The 12440-nt window shown below is 37.4% G+C and overlaps 1 protein-coding gene across 9 annotated transcripts in view; it reads left to right on the top strand.

The window, feature by feature from the left end:
- ANGEL1 (angel homolog 1) overlaps positions 1-12440 on the top strand; it is a 74626-nt gene that overhangs the window by 49875 nt on the left and 12311 nt on the right. For all 9 annotated transcript variants that reach the window (XM_077123147.1, XM_077123150.1, XM_077123149.1 and 6 more), the window contains 4 exons: positions 76-145; positions 666-1099; positions 3265-3391; positions 3701-3811. In XM_077123147.1, coding sequence (XP_076979262.1) covers positions 76-145; positions 666-1099; positions 3265-3391; positions 3701-3811 — 742 coding nt within the window. The remainder of the gene's footprint in view (positions 1-75; positions 146-665; positions 1100-3264; positions 3392-3700; positions 3812-12440) is intronic.

Raw genomic sequence — 12440 nt, 5'->3', positions numbered from 1 at the left:
GGTTGAGAGTGGCACTCCAGTCTTCTGAGTATTATTTGTACTCTGGAGTAAGTGATTTCTTTGTCAATTTCTCAGATCCTGTGTCTCCAGGAAGTCCAAGAAGATCATTACTGGGAGCAGTTGGAGCCTTCTCTGCGAATGATGGGTAACAGTTTTTTTTTTGCATATTTACCAGCCTTTCTTCCTACAGCCTTGTCCATTCCTGAGGAGACCATCTTTTTCTTTTGTGGCATTAAACCCTCAGTCTCACCTGTGAGCTAGCTTGTCTGGGTGAAAAAAAATAGAACTCTGCAGTTTTTAAAGCAGTTCTCTCATACATTGCCATTTAACCCTTGAAGTAACCAGCCTTGTAGGTCTATCATTATCCCCATTTTACAGATGGAGAGACTGAGATTGCAAAACTAGTAAGTTATAGGGTTAGGACTCCAGTCTGTCTGATTCTGGATTCTGTGCTCTTCCTATCAAGTTGTATTGCTTCATACCCTTTCCTCCCTCCTTCCCATCCAGCCAGCCACTCAGTCATCTGGTTACAACTATAAGGGAAGCTCTGCAGAATCAAGAAAGTGGCAAGAACAAGGACTCCCTTTATGGAGCAGCAGGAGATGCCTTAGGGATGTACAACTGGGCTGCTGAACCATCTCCCTTAACTGGGATTTTCCTTGCAGGCTTTACCTGTTTCTACAAGAGGAGAACTGGTTGTAAAACGGATGGCTGCGCTGTCTGCTATAAGCCCACCAGATTCCATCTGCTCTGTGCCAGCCCTGTAGAGTACTTCCGCCCTGGCTTGGAGCTCCTCAATCGGGACAACGTGGGCTTAGTGTTGCTGCTGCAGCCGCTAGTCCCAGAAGGCCTGGGTCAAGTCACAGTGGCTCCTTTGTGTGTGGCAAATACCCATGTTCTGTACAACCCACGCCGAGGTGATGTCAAGCTGGCCCAGATGGCCATTCTCCTTGCTGAAGTGGACAAGGTGGCCAGGTTGTCTGATGGCAGCCACTGCCCCATCATCTTGTGTGGAGACCTGAATTCTGTCCCTGATTCACCTCTCTACAACTTCATCAGGGACGGAGCGCTCCAGTACCATGGGATGCCGGCCTGGAAGGTGAAACAGGGGAGGCCACTGTGGGGGTGGGAACGTGGCCTAGGGAAGAGATTCAGGTGTTGGCATCCAGTGATGCTTCTGTAGCAGGAACTCAGTAACACCTGTTCTGGCTCCCTCCTGATTTTTCTTGTTCTGTTGAATGACTTGTACCCAAACCTGGATTTTAGGAACTTTTGAGAGTGCCTTTGGCACACTGTGATCCTTCCAGTTTTTAAATTTATTTTTAGTTTACAGCTAATACATAAGTACATTCTTGCAAGAATTCAAGCATTAAACAAAGCAAAAGTCCCCTTTATTTCCTATATCCCTACCATCTCCTCTTAGAGTCAAGTAATGATCGTTCTGAGTTTGATGGTTTTCTTTTAGATTGTTTTCTGTGCATTTAGTGAGACCTGTGATACTGTAATCATAGTTAACATTGGCACTTACTGTGTGCCACATTCTATTTTGAGCATATTACATGTATTAACTCATTTAATTTTCACTGTATCTATCATTACCTCTATTTTATAAATGAGGAAACTAATGCACAGTAAAGTTGAGTAGTTCGCTCTAGGTTATACAGGCTGTGCTATGATTGCTTCTAGCAGCCAATATATAATCTATTGTATGTGTGTTTTATAAACATGAAATACTACTGTATGTTTCATTTTATAGCCTGCTTTTTTTCACTTAATGTGCATAATGTTCATGCCTTTTAACTGCTGAATGTTGATAGTATAGATATCTCATAGTTTTATCATGGTTTGTTTAACCCTGCTGATGGGCATTCAGTTTGTGCTGATTTCTTTATATGTCATTTAATCTCTGTGTTCCTCTGTTTTGCCACCGCTGATCCAACTTTTGTTGTTTAACTTTTGGCAAGGTGCAAGTGGAGAAAGGACACAAAATGACTTCATTATTACTGAGCACTTTAAGCTTTTACTTTAATGAGGTTACTCAAATGGCATTGGTGCCTGGTTGCAATGTGGGCAGAGGAAAACATTATCCTGTTCTAAAGGAATGTCATCAAGGAGCTCAGGGAATGGGAGAAACAGTTTACTAAGTGCCTACCATGTGACATGCACTGCTGCGCAGAGGATTAAGAGCACTCACTGAAATTCAGACAGTCATTACTTCAAAGCACTCCTGTGCCAAGTTACTTAACTTCCTATGCCCTATTTGCCCTATGTATACATTGAGGATATAATGGGACCTGCTTCAGAGGTTGTTGTTTTTTTGCCTAGTGGATTATGTAAAATTTTGCATGTAAAGAGTTTTTCAGTTCCTGGTTCAAAGTAAGCAGTCAGTAATTGGTAGTGGTTATTATCTAAGTTCTTAGTTGTATATGGTAAATATTATTATCCACATTTTATAGTAGAGGTTACTGAACCCAGGGGAGTTACTAACTTGCACAGAGTTACACAGCTAGTAAATGGCTATCAAATTCCAGGTCTGTTTTACTTTAGATGACAGATCGAAGTACATGCCCTTTATGGGCAGTGATTGTGTCTATCACCGCTCTATCCTCAGCCCTTATCTGGTGTCTTGCACATAATTGACATTCAAATATTTGTTGTTATTAAATGAAATAAAGGAAGTTTTGCTATACATTTTGGAGATGTGCAGATAACTGACATTGTCGAATGTTTCCCCTACTACATTCTGTCCGTTCCCAGGCTGCTTATTGGCTTTGACTGAGGATGGTGACATAGATGTGGTAAAGTGCTTTGGTGCATTTCTCATTTGGTTTGACCCTGTGGTTTCCCAATAATAGGCATAAGATACTAGACCTTGATTCAGAAAATCTGAAGGATAACCAGGATAAACCTTTATCCCATTGCAAGTTAAAGCCCCTAAAAATTGCTATGTAGAGATTATATAGATTTTCCTGAGGTAAAATTTCAGGACCACATGTTCATACAGTCCTATTTTCCTTGACTCACACACTTCACTGTCTTACCCTTCATTCCATCTCATGGACATTTCAGTATTTGTAGTGAAAAAATAATGGTTTTATTTAACTCCTTAATTTTGCAACCTTTCCCCTCAGACTTGCATGGCTTGCTAACATCATGTAGGTAGTGTATGATTGTGTTTGTGTGTTTATTTGCATGTCTCAGAACATGGGTTATTTTCATTTTCCACCTTGGTTTCATCATTCTGATCCTGCTCTTTCCTTTCAGGTATCTGGACAGGAAGACTTCTCCCATCAGCTTTACCAGAGGAAGTTGCAGACCCCGCTCTGGCCTAGCTCCCTGGGCATCACTGATTGCTGTCAGTATGTCACCTCCTGTCACCCCCGGAGAACAGGTGAGCATGTGCCATGTTTTTGTTTGGCTGTGCTTCCAGTCCCGTTTTTGGAGAAAGCTGCCATTTCAACGACAAGATAAAGTATAATCCCCTCAAATTTCTCAACAGGTTTCTCTGTTTTCCCACTGCCCTCCCCATGATCATCTAAACGAAACATTCCATTTTAAATCATAACCATTGGAAAATTTTCTTGTCCTCAGAGCTAGACTTCCTTTATGTCCCAACACTAGAAGTTTCTTGGTACTAAAGAGGTATTGGCATGTGACTCTTCTTCATTTCTTTCACTGTATGGCTTTCCTTGATTTATAGAGAGACGCAGGTATAGCCGAGACTTCCTGCTACATTTCCGCTTCTGCAATATTGCTTGTCAGCGACCAACAGGATTGGTTCTTATGGAAGGAGTGACAGACGCTAAGCCAGGTAAGGTAATGGTAACTAAGCATATTTTCTTGGTGCTTTTTCCTCCTCACCCCCTGATATTTTTTTTAGTTATGTGGCTTCCTAGTTTTTTTCAATATAGTTCTTAGAGATCAGCTTCTTGTAATAAGCATGCTTAGAAGGAAGGTTGATTGCATGATATGTAATATAGTGCACCAGGTAGAGTCAAGACACCTGGGTTCTTACTAGCTCTGAGACCTTGACTAAGCTTTTTAACTTTTCTAAGCTTAAGTTCCTAATAACTAGCGTGTATATATATATATATATATATATATATATATGACATAAATAGTGGGAGAAGATAGACATGATAGGGCTTTGAAAATCATAAGCTGACAGTGGTCCTGGTTGTAATAAAAAGTTGCTCTTCATGAGAACTTCTAGAGTGAATGTGGTAGAGTATACTTGACATGTTCCCTTTCTTGTCTCTGAACCAATTCCAAAACAAGGAGAATGGGGAAAGAATTGCAAACTCCATCTTTAACAAAACTAAGAGATAACTCAAAATATCAGAAACTATGAACCACAACACAGGTGGAATGACTGCAAGAAGTGCTGGGGATCATGTAGGGATGCTGGGGAAGTATGGAGGGTCTTATCTGTGAAGCTATATATGTAACTCAGAAAGACCCAGCAGAGTACTTTTTTCCATGGTGAGGAGTATACCTTGAGGCACAAAACCACAATCCCTTGTTTCATAAACAAGAATAAGATGCACAGGTTGTGATAGGAACTTCTCTGAACCTGTTTTGGTTCTAAGAGACAGTGGCAGAAGAGTTAATTAAGGAATCAAACCATATTTGCATTAAACAGTCTATTCAAATGGCAGTGGGGAGATGAACTTACCCTAGAGATAAATATCTTTTTTGGCTGGGGAGAAGAAAAGATGAAAAGGACTTATATTCAGCTCTAAGTCATTTACTTGGAATGCATATCTAGTCCTTCCTTTATATAAATTTTATACTCATAACTAGTATAAGAAAACTTCAACTAATTCAGAGTTGGATAGCCTAAAAGGGATCAACATCAGTTCAATACTAAAATACTGTAAGTTACAAAAAAAAAAAGTAACTGGAAAAACAAAAGACAGGTAAATAATACATCAAAGATAAAAAATGTCACCATGGAGCATGTGAAAATTATTTCCCCCCACACAAAAAATGAAGGAATTGTTTTTATAAAGTAAGAGCACAAAAATAAAATAACTGCCATTATAAAATAAGTTCAGGCATATGGAAAGAATCAGAAGATTGTTAAAATGGAAGCTGCAGAGCTCAGGCAAGAAGTGGAGTAAAAAATAAAATCATCAGATACAATGAAGGCAGAATTGGATGCAGTGCAAGAGAGAAGGGATACTGCTAAAAATAAGGCAAGCATTCTTGCCTGCTGAGCCACTGTGGTCCGCCCGATTTCTAAATGTTGTGTTAATTTCTTTTTTTTCTTTAATTAATAATAAAAACAAAAAACAAAAAACAAGGCAAGAGACATAGAGGCTGGTAAATGGAAAAAAAAACCAGGCAAAATGAAAAGGAAGTAAAAGGTTAGAAAGGATTAAAGTGGAAACACAGTAGTGGAAGATAGGAAAAGGAGATTTAGCAAACACATAATTGGAGTTATGAAAGAAGAAAGCCAATATAATGGCACAAAACATATTTAAAGGTATGATTCAAGGAAACATTTTTTTTTTTTAGCATGGGCAGGCACCAGGAATCGAACCTGGGTCTCTGTCATGCTTCCAGGAAACATTTTAAAAATTAAAAAGATCTGACTCTTTAGATTGAGAGAATATATTATATCTCAGGAAAAAAAACTGACGTAGGAGAATCAACACCAAGACATATTATAATGAAGTTACTAAATGTCAACGATAAAAGAATCCTTTGGATAGTTGAACCAGAGAGATCAGGCTACTTATAAGGGTGAAAATAATTAGGCTGGCTTCAGAATTAATAACATTAACGTTCAGCTCTAGTAGACAGTGGATCAGTGCCTTCAAAGGTTTCACGGAAAAGTGTGACTCCAGAATTTTATGCCCAACCAAATGGCTTCTCATGCATAAAAGAATAGTCAAAAATTTTTGAACCTGCGAAGATGCAAGAAATACTGCTGTCATATCTTTTCTTGAAGAAACTAATTGAGAAATAATTTAAGCCAACTAAGCAATGACTGGAAAAACTATGGCATAAGGACTGCTGGTGAGCACTGAATTTATTTTCCTTATATAGGAATTTAATTTGAACTGGCATTTTGCACAGAACAGCAAACATTTCAATGGTTCAGTGTTATAAGAGTACAGAATCTAAAGTTAAGCAAGAGGATCCCCACATAGGTTATTTCACATTACAAATAGGTTATTAAAAAATAAATCAGTGCTGTGATTGAATGAGGCATAAAATAAGCATTTCAATTTAAAAACAAACAAAATTAAGCCTAACACCTTTAAAATATATAATGACAATTACTTTTTAGAGTAGGAATGAATCATTATATAGGGAAAAAATAGCCAGTTGACTAATTGTATAAAATAATAGCAGTATTTTCAAAATTGAGATTAAATTTGGATAACTACACCAATCCACTGCATAACTGTGAATATGCATTTCCATTTGTCGTTATTCCTACCTATGGCTAAATAGGTCTTGCTGAATCTTTTTTAAAGACTCTAAGCTACTGTCTTTTTTCAAAAAAAAATTTTTATTGATAAATCTTCACACACATACATTCCATACATGGTGTACAATCATTGGCTCACAATATATCACATAGTTGTGCATTCATCACCACGGTAATTATTTAGACATTTGCATCACTTCAGAAAAAGAAATACAAAGGAAAAATGTTAAAACAAACATTCATACATACCATACTCTTTATGCCCACTTCTCAGTGACTGCTGGTATTTCCATCTACTGAATTTATTTTACCCTTTGTCCCCCTTATTAATTTATTCTTTATCCATATTTTTTTACTCATCTATCCATACCCTGGATAAAAGGAGCATCAGACACAAGGTTTTCACAATCCTATAGTCATATTGTGAAAGTTATGTCTTTATTCAGTTGTTAAGAATCAAGGCTATGGAGCAAGCTCAACAGTTTCAGGTACTTACCTCCAGCCAATACACCATAAACTAAAAGAGGATATCTATATAATGCATAAGAATAATCTCCAAAATAACCTCTTGATTCGGTTTGAAATCTCTCAGCCACTGAAACTTTATCTTGTCTAATTTTTCTCTTCCCCCTTTTAGTCAAGAAGGCCTTTGATGCTGGGTCCTGGCTCATCCCAGGAGTCCGATCCCACATTGCCAGGGATATTTACACCCCTGGGAGTCATGTCCCACATAGCGAGGAGGGCATTGAGTTCACCTGCTGAGTTGGCTTAGAGAGGGAGGCCACATCTGAGCAATAAAAGAGGTTCTCTGGGGTTGACTCTTAGGCCTAATTTTAAGCAGGCTTAGCCTGTCCTTTGCAGGAATAAGTTTCATAGGGGCAAACCCCAAGATTGAGGGCTCAGCCTATTGATTTGGCTGTCCCCATTGCATGTAAGAATATCAGAAATTCTCCAAATGGGGAAGCTGAATATTGCAACCTTTCTCCTCAGTCCCCCAGGGGATCTGGAAAATACTCCTTTATACACTGCACAAATTACTCTGGAATATATCAGGGCATCACACTAACCTGGACAAACCAACAAGATCTCATACCCTATTCAAGATTCCATATACTTATGATATTCAACTAAACTGACCATACAAGTAAAATTAGGAAATGGACTACTCAAAATATAAGTTTTGCACTAAATATCTCTCCCTTCGGTCTTACATAGAGGTTGAAGTTATTATTATTTTTTTTAATTTTTTTTATTAATTAAAGAAAAAAAAGAAATTAACACAACATTTAGGAATCATTCCATTCTACATATGCAATCAGTAAGAAGTTGAAGTTTTAAAATATGAACCATATCATCATTTACCCAGTGTCCTGATTTACTTTAGCCCTATCCAGATCAGCTTCATTCATATCTCTACTCGAAATCTGATCACTTTTTCAACTTTTTAAACAGTTCATGCTTACTTTCATAGCTTCACAGCATAGCTCTGAGTCTTAATCTACTGCCTTTTAAATTTTAGGCTATGAGTGGAAAGGGTTCAGTACAATACAAGGAGATCATAGTGTCTTGAGTTCTTTTTTTCTAAGGATCTGTTTTGATGTGCTATTAAATAATATACCCAGTTCAGTTCTAGAGTCATCCAATCCAACTGTGTACCATATAACATGGTGACTTGACTGGGGCATTACCTTTAATGAGAAAAGTATAAAAGAGATGAAGTATTAGGTAGTTATGTTCTCATTTTCCCACAAGTTGACATTGCACTGCTCTGGAGCACTCTGTATCACCTGAGCTGTGTAATTAAAAAAACGAAACAAAAACGTGTGTAGAAAAATTGGAACCCTCATGCATTACTGATGGGAATATAAAATAGTAAAGCAGTTGTGGCAAATGGTTTTTTGGTTCCTCAAATGGTTAAACATAGAATTACCACATGACTCCCCAATTCTACTCCTAGGTGTATACCTCAAAGAATCGAAAGCAGGTACTCAAACAGACACTTGAATACCAGTGTTCATAGTAGCATTATTTAAATAGCCAAAAGGTGGGAAAAAACCAAGTGTCCACCAATAGATGAATGGATAAACAGAATGTTATATATCTACACAATGCAATATTAGTCAGCTATAAAAAGAAATGAAGTTTTGATATGTTCTACAACATGGATGAACTTTGAAATCATTATGTTGAACGAAATAAGCCTGACACAAAAGGACAAATACTATATGAAATATCTAAAATAAGCAAATTCATAGAAAGTAGATAACATGTTACCAGGGGTGGGAGATGGGGAATTGGGAATGGAGAGTTATTGCATGATGGGTACAGAGTTTCTGTTTTGGGTGATGAATACCAATGGTGATGGTAGCACAACATCGTGAATGTAGTTAATGCCACTGAATTATATCCTTAAAAATGGTTAAATGACAAATATGTTATATGTTTTAGTTTGCTAGCTGCCGGAATGCAATATACCAGAAATGGAATGGCTTTTAACAAGGGGAATTTAATGAGTTGCTAGAGGCCGAGAAAATGTCCCAATTAAAACAAGTTTATAGAAATGTCCAATCTAAGGCATCCAGGAAAAAGTACCTTGATTCAAGAAGGCCGATGAAGTTCAGGGTTTCTCTCTCAATTGAGAAGGCACATGGCGAACACAGTCAGGGCTTCTCTTCTCGGCTGGAAGGGCACATGGCGAACACAGCGTCATCTTCTAGCTTTCTCTCCTGGCTTCCGGTTTCATGAAGCTCCCCGGGAGGTGTCTTCTTCTTCATCTCCAAAGGTCGCTGGCTGGTGGACTCTCTGCTTTGTAGTATTGCTGTCTCTGAATCTCTCATTCTCCAAAATGTTTCCTCTTTTATAGGACTTGAGAAACTAATCAAGACACACTCAAATGGGTGGAGACATGTCATCCCCTAATCCAGTTTAATAACCATTCTTAACTAAATTACATCATTCAGGGAGATGATCTCATTACAGTTTCAAACATACAGTATTGAATAGAGATTATTCTACCTTTATGAAATGGGATTTATATTAAAACATGGCTTTTCGTAGGGGGCATACTTCCTTTCAAACCAGCACATTATATATATGTTGCCACAATAAGAAAATTAATTAAAAAATTGTGATTCTTATTTTCTCCAACTCCAATTATTCACTGTGACTGAATAATTCATAACCAAGGAATCTAAATTTTTCCTTTTAATATGGCTTTTAAAGATTCTAAATAGATTTAAAGATTCTAATTCTGTTTAGAATCTTTATAAACCACTAGTTTATAAACTGATCAAATAGCCACAGAACAAATATTCTCTGGTCCATTTCCAAAAGAGGAAAATTCTGATTCTCACTTCTCCTCTGGCCCCTGTGTAACACAATTCAGTATATTTTTCCCATGTACTTGCAGAGGAACATGCTTGCTTGGCTGCTACTGGAGCTGAATGGGCCCAGGAATATGTAGCAGCTCATGTGGAGAGTTGTGCACTTGTGCTCATGTGGCTGCTTGTGAGGCAGGTGGAGGTCCCAAGTTTCATGTAACTGCTAGAGCTGTGCTGTCTATACACAGTGCTGCCTGGGCAGAGCCTGTTTTGGGTGGAAACCATTTTCAGTACTACTAGTCCCTCTGATTTTTCTGGCACATTGTAACAATATTGATGTAACTCAAAATGAAGATATTAGTATTATAAATGTTTGTGCTCCAAATAACATAATATTAACAATCACAAAGAAAAGCCTATAGGATATAACAAGGAGTAATAACCAGAAAATAACTAATGGTAAAGTATTTTAATTCATCTTTCTTAGTCTGCAACAGATCAAGTGGCTAAAAATAACTAAGACTATAAAAAACCAAAGCAACATGTTGAATTGTAGATCTAATTGATACTTATCAAACTCTGGACATTGAAAGTAGAGTTAATACATTTTCATTTCAAGTATCCGTAGAAAATTCACAAAATTTATATTCATTAAAAATATATTAGACCACAAAGAAAACTTAAGCAGATTTCAAACAGCTTTCTCTGGTTAGACATACAGTAAAACTAGAAACTAAAAACAAACAAAAAAGAAAAGACTATCATCTGGACATTTTACAGCTGTCAAAACAACTTTTGGGTCAAAGAGGAAGTTTAAGCTGAAATTGCAGAATATCTAAAAAATAACAATAGTGAAAATACCATATATTTGTGGGATACAGATAAAACAGTGTTCAATGAAAAATTCATAAAATTATATAGAGCAGATAGCAAGATTCAACATCCTTTCCTGTTGAAAACACTTCAAAGAATAGGAATACAAGGGAACTTCCTTAAAATGATAGAGGGAATATATGAAAAACCCACAGCTAATATCATCCTCAATGGGGAAAAATTGAAAACTTTCCCCCTAAGATCAGGAACAAGACAAGGATGTCCATTATCACCACTATTATTCAACATCGTGTTGAGGTTCTAGCCAGAGCAATTAGACAAGAAAAAGAAATACAAAGCATCAAAATTGGAAAGGAAGAAGTGAAACTATCACTGTTTGCCCACGATATGATACTATACGTCGAAAACCCGGAAAAATCCACAGCAAAACTACTAGAGCTAATAAATGAGTACAGCAAAGTAGCAGGTTATAAGATCAACATTCAAAAATCTGTAGTGTTTCTATACACCAGCAATGAACAAGCTGAGGGGGAAATCAAGAAACGAATTCCATTTACAATTGCAACTAAAAGAATAAAATACTTAGGAATAAATTTAACTAAAGAGACAAAAGGCCTACACAAAGAAAACTACAAAAAACTGTTAAAAGAAATCACAGAAGACCTAAATAGATGGAAGGGCATACCGTGTTCATGGATTGGAAGACTAAATATAGTTAAGATGTCAATCCTACCTAAATTGATGTACAGATTCAATGCAATACCAATCAAAATCCCAATAACTTATTTTTCGGAAATAGAAAACCCAATAAGTAAATATATCTGGAAGGGCAGGGTGCCCCGAATTGCTAAAAGTATCTTGAGGAAAAAAAACCAAGCTGGAGGTCTCACGCTGCCGGACTTTAAGGCATATTATGAAGCCACAGTGGTCAAAACAACATGGTATTGGCATAAAGATAGATATGTCGACCAATGGAATCGAATAGAGTGCTCAGATATAGACCCTCTCATCTATGGGCATTTGATTTTTGATAAGGCAGTCAAGCCAATTCACCTGGGACAGAACAGTCTCTTCAATAAATGGTGCCTAGAGAACTGGATATCCATATGCAAAAGAATGAAAGAGGACCCATATCTCACACCTTATACAAAAGTTAACTCAAAATGAATCAAAGATCTAAACATCAGGTCTAAGACCATAAATCAGTTAGAGGAAAATGTAGGGAGATATCTTATGAATCTTACAATTGGAGGTGGTTTTATGGACCTTCAACCTAAAGCAAGAGCACTGAAGAAAGAAATAAATAAATGGGAGCTCCTCAAAATTAAACACTTTTGTGCATCAAAGAACTTCATCAAGAAAGCAGAAAGACAGCCTACACAATGGGAGACAATATTTGGAAACGGCATATCAGATAAAGGTCTAGTATCCAGAATTTATAAAGAGATTGTTCAACTCAACAACAACAAAAAGACAGCCAACCCAATTACAAAATGGGAAAAAGACTTAGACACCTCTCAGAAGAGGAAATACAAATGGCCAAAAGGCACATGAAGAGATGCTCAATGTCCCTGGCCATTAGAGAAATGCAAATCAAAACCACAATGAGATATCATCTCACACCCACCAGAATGGCCATTATCAGCAAAACAGAAAATGACAAGTGCTGGAGAGGATGCGGAAAAAGAGGCACACTTATCCACTGTTGGTGGGAATGTCAAATGGGGCAACCACTGTGGAAGGCAGTTTGGCAGTTCCTCAAAAAACTGAATGTAGAATTGCCATAAGACCCAGCAATACCATTGCTAGGTATCTACTCAAAGGACTTAAGGGCAAAGACACAA

The sequence above is a fragment of the Tamandua tetradactyla genome, chromosome 12 (genome assembly GCF_023851605.1).
Source record: "Tamandua tetradactyla isolate mTamTet1 chromosome 12, mTamTet1.pri, whole genome shotgun sequence".
Classification (NCBI taxonomy): domain Eukaryota; kingdom Metazoa; phylum Chordata; class Mammalia; order Pilosa; family Myrmecophagidae; genus Tamandua; species Tamandua tetradactyla.
This window is presented reverse-complemented; position numbering and strand designations above follow the sequence as displayed.